Source organism: Bos javanicus, chromosome 19 (assembly GCF_032452875.1).
Source record: "Bos javanicus breed banteng chromosome 19, ARS-OSU_banteng_1.0, whole genome shotgun sequence".
NCBI lineage: Eukaryota > Metazoa > Chordata > Mammalia > Artiodactyla > Bovidae > Bos > Bos javanicus.
The window spans coordinates 20,047,651-20,066,511 of NC_083886.1; the positions used below are offsets into that span (position 1 = coordinate 20,047,651).

General features: G+C 35.2%; 1 protein-coding gene across 9 annotated transcripts in view; it reads right to left on the reverse strand.

Annotated features, from left to right (window-relative positions):
* The window catches only part of NF1 (neurofibromin 1), a 323,089-nt gene that overhangs the window by 95,644 nt on the left and 208,584 nt on the right, over nucleotides 1–18,861 (reverse strand). For 8 of the 9 annotated variants that reach the window (XM_061390468.1, XM_061390467.1, XM_061390466.1 and 5 more), the window contains 6 exons: nucleotides 17,554–17,616; nucleotides 12,791–12,949; nucleotides 12,194–12,291; nucleotides 10,800–10,946; nucleotides 8,401–8,547; nucleotides 3,765–3,875 (listed from right to left, as the gene is read on the reverse strand). In XM_061390468.1, coding sequence (XP_061246452.1) covers nucleotides 3,765–3,875; nucleotides 8,401–8,547; nucleotides 10,800–10,946; nucleotides 12,194–12,291; nucleotides 12,791–12,949; nucleotides 17,554–17,616 — 725 coding nt within the window. The remainder of the gene's footprint in view (nucleotides 1–3,764; nucleotides 3,876–8,400; nucleotides 8,548–10,799; nucleotides 10,947–12,193; nucleotides 12,292–12,790; nucleotides 12,950–17,553; nucleotides 17,617–18,861) is intronic. The other variant, XM_061390463.1, reaches the window with a different exon arrangement.

The window sequence follows — 18,861 nt, forward strand, 5'->3', positions numbered from 1 at the left end:
ACCAGTGAGCTCCAGGGATGGGCGTATGACTCAGACCTAGATACCAAGAAATTCCATCCCCCTTGCCATAGCGAATGCCTCAGGAATTGCCAGGTGACTCGGGCCAATAAGACTAGTACTTTTGCTGTTATTACTGGGAAAGAAGCGTTTTTCACTGGGTTGTTAAGCTGGGAGAACACAAATCACCACTGGGCATAGCTTAGGAAGAGCTGCCTGGGAATAAAATCAACACAAAGAAAGTAGAGTCAAGACATAGAGAAGACAGATGTTCTCCAGATGGCATTGTTCAAAGCCCTACATACAGTCATGCAAGAAGCCAGTCCATCTCCTGATCTCCTTGGGTACATCTACCAATTGATATGCTTTCTGGTTTACACAAGTGTAAATTTCATTTTTGTTACATGTAACAAGCAAAAACAACACAAAACACAAAAACTCATTAACACATTATTCCATAATACAGATGTATCATTATTTATTCAACAATTTCCTTTTGATACAAAGTTATATATTATATATATATATATAAAATATATATATTTGCCCTATAAATAATGCTGCAACAATGGACATGAACTTGGGCAAACTCTGGGAGATGATGAGGGACAGGGAGGCCTGATGTACTGCAGTCCATGGGGTCGCAAAGAGTCAGACATGACTGGGTGACTGAACAGCAACAAAAACTGTCCTTGTATTTATGGGACTTTATTACAGGTCAGGTTCAAAGGTATACAGGAGAGAATAGAAGGAAAAGACTAAAAACTAAATTAGGTCAAAATTACGAAGCAACCATCATGCCTGACTTGACATGAATCTGGACTTTATTCAGAAACTGAATGGTGCTACTTAACAAATAGAGACAGGATTAGATTTGAACTGGAACTGCCTCCAGAAGCAATGTTAAGATGACCTGGAAGTAGTTATGTGGGGTTTAGGGAGTAGGAGAATAATTCTGCATTAGTACAGGTTAAAGCTAATAAGAGAGTCTCAGTAATGGCAGTGGGGGGGAAATGAATTCAAAAGACATTTCCAAAGTACCTAAAATTAAGCCATTAAGAACCAATTAAAAAAATAAAACACATACCTTAGGACATCCCCCGATAAATGAATAGCACTAGGAGGTTATTTCGAATCACATGACTACTGGGCTAGGAGAAGTACATGACTCAGGGGCAGCCAGGAATCCACTGGCTGGCCAGGACATAGCATTAAGGGTTTTGCCAAACAGGCATCTGTGGCTGAACCATGCTCTCTTTGTGGAATTTGAACTGTGAAGTACTGAGGTAATGAAGAGCTGACTAGCTAGGGCTAATGCTGAAGAGATACACAAAGAGGAAAATCATGAGACACAGCTGAATGTGAAGCCAAGAAAGAGGCAACAAGTCAGTTCCAGGACTGATGGACACCTAAGTGCTGTCTGCACCTGCTCTAACTCATGTTTTTTCTGAGGCCCACCTTCTTAAGAAAGTGAGAATGATTTCTCTGTAAAAACTGAGCCCTGACTAAAACAGCTTTATTGATTTGCCTAGATGACACAACTAAAATCAAGACATGGTGATTGATAATGAGGAGGATAAACGAAAGAGAGAAGAATTTTAAATGATTAGGGTTTCTAGAGTGAGAAGGGATGGTGATGCTATTGAGAAAGAGAATATGGTGCAAAGAGGAAGTTGATTTGAATATACACTGAATTAAGTTTTGGACATTTCAAGTCTAAAAGGTCTGTGGACTATCTGTAAGGAGGCTGGAATCCATAGTTCAAAAGACATAAACTAATACATGGTAGTTAGTCTAAGCCACAAAAACAAAGGAATATCAAAAAGTCAAACCTAAGTGTTCTCTGACAAAGTTCACTGAACAGAGACAAGGCCTTTACGACCTTCTCCTGCTCCTGTACTCCTCCACAGTAGAGTGGGTCGCTCTACCCTGAGTGATCATGTGCTCAACCGTCCTGACCTCAGGCTTCACACCAGGTGACAATGAAGCCAGGAGGCACTCTTGTACGTCTAAATAAGAGACTGAAATGTAGACTGAAGTTGGCAGAGTCACACCCCAAAACAAACAAACAAAAAAGAAAACCTTAAACATACTCTGTATGGTTACAGAACTTTAAAGGTCACAAAATACTTTATGGGAGAGGTAGGCAGGATAGTTTTTCTAAGCAACTCCCCTTCTTTAACATATGAAGAAACAGAGTCATAAAAACTAACTTGTCTAAGAAGCAGCAGAGCTGGGAACCCTCAGCACACTCAAGTCACTCTATTACATGGGTCTCGAGGAAATCCCACTGATTCAATCTCACAGGTGTCTGCATCAGGCCCAAGCTACTTTCCTTTGGCGTTGTATAGTATACAGACCACCACAGAGAAGGAATATAATCTTACACTCTGATCCTGGAGGAAAAAACCAGCTTTAAGGTTTTCCAGAAATCTTTGAAACTTGTAAACTAACAAGAATTTAAAGGGGGAGGAGGACACATGTCTACCTACCTCTCTCACCAATGTTTCACTTTTAATTACTTAGACAAAATAGGGAAAATCAAAATACACTAGTGGTATTAAAGATTGGGATTGGTATACAAGGATGGTTCATCTCAACTGCGAAAGAAAATTAAAATCCTAGGCAATTGAGAAACAGCATCTGAGGTGAAAGTTGGAAAGAAGACTTACGGGAAGGTGAAGAGACGTTCCTCAGAACTGCTGGAGAGGAAGGCTAAGGATAAATGCAAGTTTCTATGCCCTCTTGATTCCCTAACACCCAGTTCTTGGGACTTCTTGGTTTAACGTTGTCTGCATTATCCTATTAAATCAGTTTCCTGCCTCCCACCTTCCATTTATCACTCTACTGCCACTCCTCCCCAACCTCCACTTATTTCTTATACATTGCCAAATTTTTTTGCCATTCATGATCATTAAAAGTCTACTGATGTAATTCCTCAATTTATATTAAATTCAGGAAACTCAGAAAGATTAATTCCTACAGCCTAGTGGAATAGCAGAACTAAGAGAAAACATAGCCCCTGAGATTCCAAAGCCAGTGGTCTATTATATAACATTGTCCCTAAGGTTCAATTACCAAAAGTTTATATCAATAAACTAAATGGGAAAGAAGGAAAACTGACCAAATAATACCACAGACAAGTTCTCCAATGGAACGCAGAATAAACCAAGAAAGAAAAGACAATGGCAGGGAAAGCAACTTGAGCATTAGACCTATTGTGAAGGAGGAGCATTTCAAGAAAGGCTTCCTGGGAATTAGCTTTGGCTGAAGACAGCACAAATAAATACAATCAATTTTTCAGGCTGTCACTTGTGCCATATCTTTATAGACATTTTCCACAGCATCTCTGAATTATTTGTTAAATCACCCTGATGTTGCCTTACCAGGCTTATTATTAAAAGTTCTCAGATTCTTCAAATTTTATTTCCATTACAAAAAGATTTCTCAGTATCATGTTGCAGATATGATTTAAACAGAATACACCAGAAAACAAAAGACTGTGATATTTTTTTTTACTCTTTGTAATTAATTCACTGTAGGTGGCATAAAAAAAAAGATGTAATACAGGGAAGCAAATCTGAAACAGGTACTATGAACAGCAATTTATAATAGATGGAGCACCATTTAGGGACAAGATGGCTGTTTACTAGCTACATTCTCCCAGGAAAACTTGTCTCCAACAGGAAAAATCAAACTTGCTGTCTCTCTACATTTTCTACCATTTTAAAAACTCTGGTAAGAGAAACTAAAACAGTGTTTCTTACCTCCGTGCAACATAATAAAATATAGGATTCCCAGCTTTGGAAGTCCCAGCTTGGTAGAAAATACTTAATGTTTTCAAAGCCTTGAACTCTTCTTTTTCATGTACTTGATGCCTGAAAGAAAAAAGAGCACAGTAACTCACAGACTTTATATTGTTCATTGATATTTACAAAAGTCCACAACTGGAACAATGATAAAATATACAAAATGGCAAAATATCTTAAAAGCAACATACTTTCTGAAGGGCAATGTGGTAACAAGCACTAAAAGTTTCAAGGAGCTGTTATTTGAACCTTGGACTGCAAGGAGAATCAAACCAGTCCATCCTAAAGGAAATCAGTCCTGAATATTCATTGGAAGGACTGATGCTGAAGCTGAAGCTCCAATACTTTGGCCACCTGATGTGAAGAACTGACTCATTTGAAAAGACCCTGATGCTGGGAAAGATTGAAGGCGGAAAGAGAAGGGGACGACAGAGGATGAGATGGTGGAATGGCATCATTGCCTCAATGAACATGAATTTGAATAAACTCCAGGAGCTGGTGATGGACAGGGAGGCCTGGCGTGCTGCAGTCCATGGGGTTGCAGAGTCTGATATGACTGAGTGACTGAACTGATTATTTGAACCATTAGGATAACATTAAGAAAACTACTGGACAGGGATATTAATCATAGAATTGCTTTTAACCATTTTTCTTTCTAGACAGAAGTTTTTGAATTTTACTGATTTGTTTTTTAAGAGTTCAGTTTATGAAGCTTTCCTTTCCCTGGTTTACTGATTTTGAATGAGTGAGAAAGGTCCATATGTTCTTCTTTATGGGAGTTTATCCTCACGAATAGTGTACCTTTTTACAGATGGTTACTTACTGGTACAGTTGTACCAATATAATTTATTAAAAGGCCATTCTAATCTCCCTGATTCTGAGTATCACTTTTATACTTCAGTTCAGTTCAGTCACTCAGTTGTATCTCTTTGCGACGCCATGAACCGCAGCACGCCAGGCTTCCCTGTCCATCACCAACTCCCGGAGTCCACCCAAATCCATGTCTATTGAGTCGGTGATGCCATCCAACCATCTCATCCTCTGTCATCCCCTTCTCCTCCTGCCCTCAATCTTTCCCAGCATCAGGGTCTTTTCAAATGAGTCAGCTCTTTGCATCAGGTGGCCAAAGTATTGGAGTTTCAGCTTCAACATCAGTCCTGCCGATGAATACCCAGGACTGATCTCCTTTAGGATGGACTGGTTGGATCTCCTTGGAGTCCAAGGGACTCTCAAGAATCTTCTCTCACACCACAGTTCAAAAGCATCAATTCATTGGCACTCACTCAGCTTTCTTTATAGTCCAACTCTCACATCCATACATGACCACTGGGAAAACCATAGCCTTGACTAGACAGACCTTTGTTGGCCAAGTAATGTCTCTGCTTTTCAATATGCTGTCTGGGTTGGTCTTAACCTTCCTTCCAAGGAGTAAGCGTCTTTTAATTTCATGGCTGCAATCACCATCTGCAGTGATTTTGGAGCCCCCCAAAATAAAGTCTGACACTGTTTCCACTGTTTCCCCATCTATTTCCCATGAAGTGATGGGACCAGATGCCATGATCTTCGTTTTCTGAATGTTGAGTTTTAAGCCAACTTTTTCACTCTCCTCTTTCACTTTCATCAAGAGGCTCTTTAGTTCTTCTTCACTTTCTGCCATAAAAGTGGTGTCATCTGCATATCTGAAGTTATTGACATTTCTCCCGGCAATCTTGATGCCAGCTTGTGCTTCCTCCAGCCCAGCGTTTCTCATGATGTACTCCCCATATAAGTTAAATAAGCAGAGTGACAATATACAGCCTTGACGTACTCCTTTTCCTATTTGGAACCAGTCTGTTGTTCCATGTCCAGTTCTAACTGTTGCTTCCTGACCTGCATACAGGTTTCTCAAGAGGCAGGTCAGGTGGTCTGGTATTCCCATCTCTTTCAGAATTTTCCACAGTTTATTGTGATCCACAGAGTCAAAGCCTTTGGCATAGTCAATAAAGCAGAAATAGATGTTTTTCTGGAATTCTCTTGCTTTTTTGATGATCCAGCGGATGTTGGCAATTTGATCTCTGGTTCCTCTGCCTTTTCTAAAACCAGCTTGAACATCTGGAAGTTCACGGTTCACATATTGCTGAGGCCTGGCTTGGAGAATATTAAGCATCACGTTACTAGCGTGTGAGATGAGTGCAATTGTGTGGTAGTTGGAGCATTCTTTGGCATTGCCTTTCTTTGGGATTGGAATGAAAACTGACCTTTTCCAGTCCTGTGGCCACTGCTGAATTCCAAATTTGCTGGCATATTGAGTGCAGCACTTTCACAGCATCATCTTTCAGGATTTGAAATAGCTCAACTGGAATTCCACCACCTCCACTAGCTTTGTTCGTAGTGATGCTTCCTATACTCTTATATACTTCCTATACTTTTACACTTATACACTTATATATATTTAAATACACTTAAAAAAAGGCATGGTTTAATTATTATATATTCTGCTCAACACAGTGTGTGTCTTTAACCTGAAGATTTATGTCATTTACCAGCCCTGGAAAATTCTCATCTGTTGTTTCTTCAAATATTACCTCTTCACTACTCTTTAAGCTCTATTTATTAGATATGTTGGAACTTCTCATTCTATAACCTCCATCTCTTAAACTCTTTCATATTTTCCATTTCTTTATCTCTGTGTGTAACAGTCCGTGGAATTCTTCAGGCCAGAATACTGGAGTGGGTAACCTTTCCCTTCTCCAGGGGATCTTTCTAACCCAGGGACTGAACCCAGGTCTCCAGCATTGCAGGCATTTTCTTTACCAGCTGAGCCACAAGGGAAGCCCAAGAATACTAGAGTGGGTAGCCTATCCCTTCTCCAGTGGATCTTCCTGACCCAGGAATCTAACTGGGGTCTCCTGCATTGCAGGTGGATTCTTCACCAACTGAGCTATCAGGAAAGCCCACATACTAAATAATTTGCTCCAAAATTCTCTTCTAGCTATGTATGTGTTTAAAAATACTTCTTTTACCTAGTATTTTTATGTGTCTTTGGGGTGCGAGAAGAGGCTATATTACCTCAGCTCATCATACTGCTGCTACCAAGTGAGCATTTGCTTAGTATCAATGGAGACAACACAGAGCATTTCAGAAGGGAAACAGGTACACATGTGTATGGATAAATGACTAGGAGGCTATCTGCCAAATGTTAACTGAATTATCTCTAAGATGTGAAATAACTGAAAATTTTTTCCTTTTTAGATTTCTGTGTTTTGACTAATTTAACAATTATTAGTTTTCTAGTTGACAACATTATAAAGCTACTTCCATTTTTTAAAAGAAAAATGAGTCTCAGGGAGCATCAGTGGAAACTTAGAACAAAAATATTATTTAATGCTTATGAAACACTTTATATATACACCAGATATTGTTCTATATCTTACACATATCATTTAGTGTTCAAAAGCACAGAGGATTGTTTTGTAGGAAGGTTAAAAGGACTAATGAAGTTTTCTTTGAAAAATGGAAAAATGGCAAGGACATCCTTAGCAATGCTGAATAAAGCATAGTTTTATATGTTTATATAATTTTCAACTAAGTAACATGAAAAATTTTGCATTGAAAATATTCCTTTAATAACGTAGGAATAAGTCGGACACGACTGAGCGACTGAACTGAACTGAACTGAAATACCTGTTACACAGGAAAATGTAACAGAACTAAAGATAACAACTAAGCTTGAAAGGAGATTGTTACATATTCCCACATTCTTTTAACAATATCAAAAAATTGGAGTCGTGTACAAAACTATCATCTGTATGTAACATGACTAATAACAGACACTCACAATCCATGGAACATTATATACAAATCGTTAATGTGAATTAAACTAGAATGTCATATTCTGCTCTTTCCTTTCTGCTTCTGGCACATACTATGAACAAAACACTTAACCCACACTCACTATGAAGTACTAAGTGACGAAGTGTAAAGTACTATGAAAGGTACTTTAAAAGTCTAAAGAATTCTGCAAACTATCTGCACTGTAACAACACAGGGGTGAATGCCTACGATGAGGATCCAAATCTCAATGAGATTCGAAACAAAGGTCCACAGAAAGAAATTTTATAGCAGTATTACCATATTTCTGACCCTCAGTCTAAAAGTTGTATAATTAACTTCCAGGAGACTTCTGAAAATTTTTGTTATGTGAGAGAAAGAGTTCAACACTTAGAACCAAAGGATCTATGACTTAGGATGGAATCTTAGGCAAATTACTCACTTTGAACTCTATTTTCCCTAATAATTATAATATGAAAATAATGTTGTCTACCTTCCTTTTAACTATTAAGTGCAAAAACATCTCAAAATAACATGACATAGTACTATTCAACAAGATGTTATTATTTTTTACAAGAAAATCAACCACGAAACAAAGCATACTTCAACAATATATAGGGTAAAGAGAAAAGTGGGACCCCAAAACATGGCAATGTGATTATGAAGTACATCTTTCCCAATAATCCTCTGTGAAACATACAAGCATATCTAACAAGTGGCCTGGAGGTAAAGCTTGCAGCTCAATGAAAAAGACAGAAATCATCATGTCGAGGTGGTACTTTACCTAGTCATAAACTCCTCAAACTTCGAACTGGTAAGGTTAAGGCTGGACCAGTGTGTATCTGCCACAGGTTTGTGCTCTGGAGGACCCAGGTATGCAAGAAGTGTTGCCATCTTATCAAAAGGTCGTCTTCCAACAGCTTTGTGATCCCTAGATATAGGAAACTACTTAGGAAAAAAGTAGCAGTTCACATATAGCAGAACACATTTTTTTTTTAATTGGAGTATAATTGCTTTATAATGTTGTGTTAGTTTCTGCTGTACAACGGAGTCAATCGGCAGGATGTATACATATCCCTCTTGAACCTCCCCATCCCACCTCTGGAGGTCATCAGAGCACAGAGCTGAGCTCCCTGTGCCCTACAGGAGCTTCCCACTAGCTATTTTCCACACACAGGAGGGTACATAAAAACACATTTAGACTGTCATTGGCTGCTTTTCTTTTTACTGTCCAGTGGTGGTTCCTGCTCATTTTTAAATAGCACCCAAAAGACCTCAGGGGTTTTAAGTATAACTGAGACATCTTAGAAATAGGACCATTCCTCAACCTAAAAAATTTACATAAAATTTCATTATGTTCTAGTATTCTTAATCTATTACCATTAAATAGGCAACCAGTAAGTAAAAATAACATTCTGATCCACTTTTTCTCAGGATGAAAAGAACTCATTTGAACAGAGTTCAAAAGAACAGAGAGACCCCTGTTTAGGAAGTGGACATAGTGTCCCTGATATCAGATTTCTGCTTAACCAGGGTAAGTATGAATTTTCAACAACTATTAAACATTTAAAACTAAGGATAACAAGATACTATTTCACAAACATCAAACTGACAAAAAAAAATTATGACGTTTGCTAGTGCCAATTTTGGTGAAGATGTGTACACTGTACTCTCACACAGTACTGTCAAAGCATAAATCAGTATGTACACTGAAAAATAAGGTGGTGATATCTAGCAAAGCTGAGGCTGTGTATACCCCAGAACTCAGCAATTATGCATTTGGGTAATTCACAAGGAGACAAATGTGAAGAATATTTATTACATTACCATTTAAAATAATGAAAAACAGGAAACCCTAAATATCCATCAATTAGGAAGTACGAAAATAAGTTGTGATATAGCCATTCGATAAAATACTAAGATAAGTTAAATAAATGATAAATCTCAAATAGAATATTATATGAAGAGACTATATTCAGTGTATCATTGCTATGAAGTTTTAAAACACACAAAACTGTTTTATATGTACCTATGTTATACCTGTACTTTCCTTTTTCTTGTCAGTTACACAAGAGAGAAGTTGTATCTTTTTCTCTCCCAGAAATAAAATATTATAAAGATCTGAAATAATTCAGCAAAATAAAAAATGTTAAAACGAAGCAGTAGACACGGGTCTCTGTTATATTATAGTCAATACTTTTTTGTATGTTTGAAATGTGTCTTTTTTAAAAAAAATTGAAAAAAAAAACTGGTATTAAAGTACATGAATATGTACTTTAAATCATACAAGTTTGTGTTTTAAAAGATGCATATAAAAGAATGTTTGCATTTAAAAATTCCACTGTAAGTGCCACACAGATGAAGCATCTCCCTCCTTATGGTCTTCTACTTTTCCTATGAATAAGCAAACCATTTTTATTGGAATTTAAAAATAATCTGGACTCATTTGACCTTTGTAAGAGAACTCATAGATAAGAATCTGGGCCACTATAAACATGTAACGATTATAGAAGGACAGCAAATGATTCAGGCTACAAGAGACTTTAACTAAAAACAGCTAATGAAACAATTCCCAAGTTAATAATTTTCAATTATTAAGTACTGCCTATGTAAAACTTCATTTGCATGTACTTCAGAGTATCACAAATGGGATTACTATAGAATTGCAATAGAATAACAATGTTTCAATTATTAACTTCCTAAGAATTAAGCTGCTCTTTAAATTCAGATGCCAAGACTCATTTGACCTAGTAAATTTAAACTTCTCTGTGGCTTGTTGTAATATTATGTTTGCAAGCCAAAAAAAATCCAAAAGGCTAATTCATGATTTCTCAGTTTAATTTTTTGTTTCCTCGGCTGGATTCTTAGTTTCCCCATAAGGGATCAAACCCAGGCACCGGCAGTGAAAGTGCGTAGTCTTTCATAACCACTAGACTGCCAGCGAAATCCCTCTTAGCTTTAGTATTTTTTTAAAAAGTCTACAACACCTACATATGTTTGTTGATCAATCAATATGACTTAAGTTTTTGCCTACATATTTTTAAAGGTCTACATTGCTCTTTAAAAATCATAATTCTTATTCTAAGAAGATACAAAGTAAGAGGCACTATTCATGACTAATAATTTTATCAACTTAAATTTAAAGTGAGAGTTTTCAATATTCCCATGACTGAGAAATCTCACCTGTTGCTGGAAAGATACTGGCCAATTTTCTCTTGATTATTCCATAGTAGACGATGTAAAGCAAGCACATTGCCATCGCTGATGAAGGAAAGACTATGATTTACAGCATCACTTGTAGGACAATCAGATGCTATATCAAGGAAAAACCTTCAAAAATGCAAAGTTATTAGAGTTTCAAAAACCAGATATACTCATATCTATGTTTGAATTAAATTTATGTGAAGTAACTTTGTGAAATTACTGGTATTACAAATATGGAGGTTTTATTCACACATGTAACTATAAACAAAAGAAGAGACAGGAGAAACTTGGTTTTCCATTTGATACCTGGCTTCAGCTTCAAAGTAGGCTCTGAAGTCAGACAACAAAATTCAGATAGATGAGAATCTATAGAGAAGCCAGTATTTTACAGATAAAGAAATAGAGGCCCAGACAAGACAAAAGACCTCCCCAAAGTTATACAGCCTGTTAGGTCAAAGTCAGGATCAGAACCTTTGTTCTTTTAACTCTCTACGGGTAGTCAATCTTTCTGTGGATAGTCACAGAATGTGAATCCTATGCTGACATTCACTTTTTTTTCCAGTATGATTTACAGTCCAATAATATATCTTTTAAATTCCAATCAGAAAGAAGTTAGTATGAACTATAATGAAAAACTAGAAGAGCTGTAGAAGTATAGCTTCGACTATAAGTCAAGTCAATCAGATTCACACTGTATGAAAAGTAGAATTCTTGATGTTAACTTACATTTACAGACACCTTCTCATAAGTTATCTCATTTGTGTCTCTAAAATCAACTCACAGTTAAGTACGGTATGAAAGCTACTTTACCAAATCAACAACTCAGAGATAAAAAGAAGCAACTAGCTAGTTATGGGACCGAGCAGAACTCAAGTTTTCTAAAATCACAAAACTTCCAACAGTTGTCCAGTTACTCATGAACAAAACCTTACGCATTTGCTTTACTTGGTTTAAAGAGTAGCTTTTTAGTTTACATACATTTCCAAATTAAAGTATCAAAAATATTCTAACATCAAAAAATTCTGATTATACACTATAATGCATTATCTGTACCAGTTTGGTTTTAGTTCTTACTGAAAGAAATCTTTTTCCTTCTACCTGTCCTCCATCTTGTGGTAAACTCAAATCCTGTATTTTAGTAGCTATGTCAAACATCTCTCTGGGTTTTTAAATATGGCAATCACTACCAAATTACAAAGAATATCACTTTACTTCATTAATGTCTTTTATAGTGAAATAAGATTAACTATGTTCTTGACCTCAAGAGAAAAAAACCTACACAGGAGTTCCATCTAGATCAAGTACATGGACTTAAGTGAAACTCAAAGTATCTGATCCAAACAGAGCAATTGGCTAAGTAGCAGGCTGCTCACCTTCGTGCTGCATCAAAGTTGCTTTTCACAAAATCATTAAAAGGCCGCATATGCTCTTCTTTTGTGAAAAGGACATGATTGGCAATACTCTGAAGTATCTATACAATAAAATAAGGTTATAAAGGATCTGATTATTTATGAAATCTACACATCCATATAACTCTAAAAAATATTAATTTTCTCACTGATACAATTTCTATTGGTGATTAAAATCAGTTACTGATCATTCTGTTTCTATGCTTTCCTAAACATAATTATATAAACACTTATATATTTATATATATATAAACAGACATGAAAAATTTAATGTATTTTTAAAAATCATATAGTATACATTTTGTTTCCCATTTCGGAATTTCCAAAATGATTACACAGAAAACCATCTTGAGAAGACATTTGCTAAAATATTTTCAAATGATGAGATGTTCTATCAGTATCAGCCTCATGAATTTCTTTATCATATAAAGAAATAAAACAAAAGCATGTAAGGGAAAACCACAGGGCATTTCAAAAATTAAGAGAGAGTACAGTGAATAAAAAAATTGAAAATTTATGGAAGAGAAATTTTAAAGTTATATTATCAAAATGATTCTTCACCTTCGACATTAACTTCAAGCCCCTTTCGATTCTAGGCGGTGGCTTTTTATCTAAAATCCCTGCTTCATATGGTGAGACAATGGCAGGATTGATAAATCTGAGAAACATGGCACTTCCTACTGCACCGATGCTGTTCTGAGGGAAACGCTGGCTAACCACCTAAAAACAAGGAATTGAGGATTGAGTACATGGTTTGAATTAAAACAAGAAAATGGGAAGACAGAGTTCAAAAGTCAAATTTTGCACATAAAATCTGAATAGACCAGTCCTTGTAAACAATACATTTGTAATTTTTCCTACTCCCAAAACATCAGTAAACAAAAATTTACCCTCAATTCTTGCCCTCTATCATTTAAAATCACAATGAAGGTCTCTAAGGGGGGGGGGGAAAGTCTCATAGATGAGTTTTGTAGAAGAGATCTGAAAAAAGATATTAATTTTATCATCATTGTTTATACTGCAGGTTTGTTGAGCAACAAAAGCAGAATAACTTTTCACACAAAAATTATCACATTTTACTAAGATTAAGAGACACGAGAGTGTGGTCAACTCTTGTAAGGCAGAGCTAAGTTTTCAACAGCATACCACTGAATAATCCAATACCTAATAGTAAATACTTACATTTTGTTGTATACCCAGGTACAATTGAATTTCTTGAGCAAAATGCTTGCCATATACAAAATAAAACTTAGTTTTCTTAGATTCCTATCAAGAGAAAAAACTTACTTACAGTAACGTTATTGCCAGTTCTTTTTCTTCATCAGAATGCTTTATAATATAAGGACCTACTTATTATTTAAACCATGGAGGAATGGGAATTCTTGGGGACTTAAAAGAAAAAAGGATCCCACAAGCCTAAAAGAGAGAATCCCCACGAATAACTCAATTTGTAATTCTGTCAAATAAAAAAAGTTAAAGATACAAGAAATGGTTGCCCACACTGAAAAATAATGTGAGCCCAACATTTCACATGGATTTATTTTCTTTTTATAAGATATTCCACTTTCAAGGTAAATTAGACTGGGAAAGTGCTATGAAGCCGGCTGAGCTCCCATCTCTCCTAGTAGGTCCTGTTTTAAATTAACATACGAAAACTGTATTATTCTGAAATTCACTTTTTTTTTTAAACAAATAACACACATATTTACTTTTAAAGAACATTCATGTAACATCTAAACCACTACAACTATTCATGCTTAGCGTGGTTAACTGCTGCTTAAAGCAGTGCTGACTGACAACAAGGCCATAGTACACCAACTCAATGTTCTGGGATTCTGAGGATAAAACTGCATTTCAAAGGCTATTGCGGGGAAATGAGAAAATAGGACTTAGGTGCAGAATCTCACAGAGCTCTAGTTTTCTTCACACTGCCTCAGTAAAGTAACACTTCTTTTCATGAATTCACACGGCTCATGAGTCCAGATTATAATTCTGGAAAAGAGTAAGAATTATTTCACTTCATTCTATTTTCTTCAGTGCTTCATGTGGTATACATTTAAAATGTGTTCTTGTTCACTGTCTAAAATCTCAAAATAATGTTCAATTATATTTGACAGGAAGTCAGTAAAATTAAGACTTTAGAGAATGATTTTCTAAGCTAAGAAAATCTTTGTAAGAGGTGATAGTAGGGGTGAGCTATAACTAATACATTCTCACCTTCCTGGTACTGCATAGCTCAGGAAGCTTTCTTGGTGTTACAGCACTCTGAGTGCTATGCTACTGCAAGAAGGACGACGACCTTACACTTCAGTCAGAGCACACTGGTGAAGGTGGTTAAATACAGCAGCCTTAACAGACTGGCTTTAACACCTAGATACTGTTTTATAGCTATTTTTAGCTAAAATACAGTTTTAGAAACAGAATTAAGAAGACAATTCAAGTACTTTTACCACTGTTGTACTGTGTTTAACCTTCTAGGGAGTAGGAACAGAAAAAAATAATGTTTATTTCCGCACAGATAAAATTCTTCATCTAATTTCAGAATGTTCACAGACCACCACTGCTACTATTTTCTTCAGAATCACAAATTTTAATCTTAAAACATAAAAAAACAGATCAACAAGTCTAGAAATTTTTAAAGCCTTTCAGGAGTGAGCTAGCAAAAAGGAAGGGAATTAAAAACTGCTTTATATTTCATTGCAAAAGGGTTGTTTTAAAAGAATAGCTTATGTTCAGTTTAATCCGTTAAAATTCTGAAAAGGTTCTTAAAAAGTTAAAGTCATGAGTTTGGTTTCCAAAGAACTGATTAATTATAAAATACTAACCTGCTGAGAAAGTGTCTCAAAAAAAAAAAAAAAAATCAATCACTTATATGCACATGGAGAACTCTTTTCAGATGCATTTTTAGAGTAGCTATTTACTGGCTTTTTCCAGGAGAGAAAAGTTTTTAAAGTGCGACTCACATTTATACCTGATGTTTACTCAATATTACTCAATCTCAGAATTTAACGGGTGTCTGAGGGAATCATTTCCCAAAAGAAATATTGTAAAACTTATGAAAGGTACTACACCTTCACTATCTTCCCCATCTTCAAAAATCATTCATGTCAGAACTCAGAGTATCCACACTACAAGAACACACCTTATTTCACGTGTCATATAATTATGGATCTCATCAATGACAGTGTATTTTGGGAACTAAAATCTGATAAAACAATATCTATAAAAATGCTCAACAAGTTTTATGAATTAATTTATTAAAAAACTTCTTTTCCTGTCACCACTAATTAACATCAGTATAATTTTACCTCATAACATATACATACTCAAACTGTTTTTATTTTTAACCTGTAAAAATCTAATTTATATCCAAAAAACTTTTTCAGCATAAAAGGTCCAAGTAGAGCCAGTCTGTATGCAGAAGCCAATGATCAGTCAAATGGCCCTTTTCCTTTCCCCCTACTCATAAAAGGCAAACCACAGGTTACAAATAAATGTAGTCATACACTGTACCTCAGCAAGAGGATCACAACCCATCCACCTTTAATTATCTAAGTGAGTTAGGTTAATAACTTGAAAGGAGATCTAATTATACAGTACATGTTTGAGTTTAATAAAGAGAATTATCTATGACTACACAGCTACATAACAGCAGCCAGAACCTTGTCTATATATTTTAAATATTCTAATCTATGGTACATAGACCCCAAAAGAAAGTTAACTTGCTTTTAAAAAGATCATTAGATTCTGTTATGCCAACAACTCCATAAACCAACATTTTAGATTTATAATACTACACAGTCGTCACACTTCAGAATGTGTTCTAAAATATCCACAAGGACCTCATATCACTTGTGCTGAGAAATGCATTCCAAAACTTGGTGTTACCCAGAAACATTTTTTTGAAATATGAAAATAACACTAGTAGAAAAAAACATTTCAAGGAACAACTGTAGATAAAATCTTAATAAATAAAGCAATGTTAGGAAGGCTAGAAAACGTGCTCCAGAAACAGAGAAAGCCTGAATTTTAATTTATGTAATATACTACAAAATGGCATTAGTAAACACCAAACAAGAGTGTTAGAAACAGTAAATTAATTTCAACAGTGATGGTGTATATTATGTTAAATCCACATACGCTGAGAATTAGAAGGCTGAAGCATTAGAAAGAAATGTTTTTATTAAGCAAGATGGCCATCCAATCCAATCCATTTGCTCACAGCTGACCAAATTTACGTAACATACCCAAAAAAGAATCTCTTGAATGTACATAAAAGCCTATGTCTCTAAATTTTAATTTAGTTCTGAATTTCAAACAGAAATTTACTGAAGGTAGAGCTCAGATGAAAATGAAAGGTGAAACCAGATGAATACTATATACTAAATTCTACCTTTTAAAGTAAACTATCTATGTGACTGCTGCAGGTTTTCTTGACCTCTTTCTCTAAATTCATTTGGATTATATGAACAAAGGTAAAACTAAGCCTGATAAGAATCAGTCATACTGACAGATATTGGCAAATTTTAAATGAATGCATGTTAATATTTTGGACAAATTTCATCCGCCAGAAGAAAATAATTATGACTACCGTAATTTTCTTCCTTTTAAATTAGGGTAAGTTTACAGAAGTAGGTAGTACATGCATATCATGTTTGCAAATGAGGTGTTTCTCTATAAATACAGACTCACTGCTTTTCTTTATTTCAAAAGTACTATATTCTCAGTCCCAGTAGCTTATAAAGATTTTCTCTAAGGTAAAAGTGGTTTTGTTTCACCATAAGAGTTTTTATAAGTTAAGAACAATTATCTAAATCCTGGCTGAGACTGTCCAGATAAAAATCTAAGTAAAAAATAAAATTTAGCTACTTTTAGTTAAGATTTAGAAAGTGACAGTTTCCTTCTATGTACTTCTAGCAATTAAGAAAAACTTTCATCTCTAGGAAAAGAAATCACTCACATTACCTGCAAACAAGAAGCAAGAATGAAGAGAGTCAGCATTTCCTAAGGCCTTGAAATTAAGTTTCTTTTGCATTCATTTATAATTTTTAAAATAACAGTAATAAAATAGGACCAGGGGTATCAAATGCAGCAAATGCCCCCAAAATGCCTTTGGGATAAATCAAACCAAAGGAACACAGAGATGTTTCAATGTAACTTAATTCCAGGGTTAATTGAAATGAAAGCTATTTTGTGCCAGAATTAGTAGAATGATTTTACAGTGAAGGTCAAATAGGCTGAAGTGAAGATGTTCTTAACAAACAGCAAAAGATTTTTTGTTTTGCTTTGAAAGAAACAGCTAAAAAAAAGTTCTCCAAACTTACTGATTTTTTGTTTTCCTTTTTTTCTTTTACTGTAGCTTTATTCAGTAGGGAGTGGCAAGTTGCCTACAGAACAGAGATGAGCACAAACAAGTCACAGCACCAACTACATACAGCAACAAAAACAATGTTGGCTTGTACATAAAATTACACGATCAAAATGTAACACAAATGGAATCAACAAAAAATTAGAAATCAACTGAATTTTGAGGGACAAATTTTATTTCTGGATTTTAATCTTTATTATGTCTTTAAGCCAAAGCACTAAATAAATAGCAAGAAATGTTGAGACAATCATATCTACTATTTCTGGCTATAAATCGCAGAAAATTTCTCCTCAAATGAACTGAGGATATTTAATATTTACATTTCAGTTAATTCCTAGCTTTTGATGAATTTTATATGAAATTTTCATTACAAGTAGATTATACTCTAAAAATACTTCTATGTGTCTACGTAATTTTTCTTGATTTACATATATTTATATATACTTCTCTGTGTATCCTTCAATTGACTTAAAAGTTCTTTTTTCAATAGTTGATACTGAACTCATATTACTACTGATTAAAAAATAAACATTAAATGGCTAAATATAATAGAAAAATACACTTTACAGATTCTGAGTTAAAAGTCTCTCTTTTAAGAAAGATTACTCTTAAAATTTCACTTAATTTTGTTTGCAGGCTGCTTCCTGAAAAAGTTCTAACCAGAGAAGGTTAAAAGCTCTGCAACAATTGGGAAAAGAATGTTATCAGCTCAACTGGAAATAAGCATTAATATCAAAGTGAAGAAACTGCAGAGAAAATCATAGAATAAAACTGTAAGCCTGCTTAAAATTTTTCACAGATTTGACCATTTATCAGAATGTCTCAAACAAAAATCCATCACCAAAAAGCCTCTCAAATCCAGAGACATATTGGTTTCAACTCTCAGAGTCACTTCTAGGCCAAGGAGCTCTATTAAAATGAAAAGATCGACACACACACACAGCTATATTTGAAATGGATAACCAACAAGGACCTACTATACAGCACATGGAACTCTGCTCAATATTCTGTGGCAGCCTGGATGGAAGGGGAGTTTAGGGGAGATGGATACATGTATACGCATGGCTGAGTCCCCTCACTGTTCACCAGAAACCATCATAACATTGTTAATCGTTGTTAACAATAATTGTTTTCTCTCTCCCAATAAAAAATTAAAAGTTAAAAGAAATTACTTTTAAAATATTTTGAAAACAAACTAGAATTCTTCAATCTACCATACAAGGCATTTTATTCCAGGATTTCTGTGACTCAGCACCATAACTTG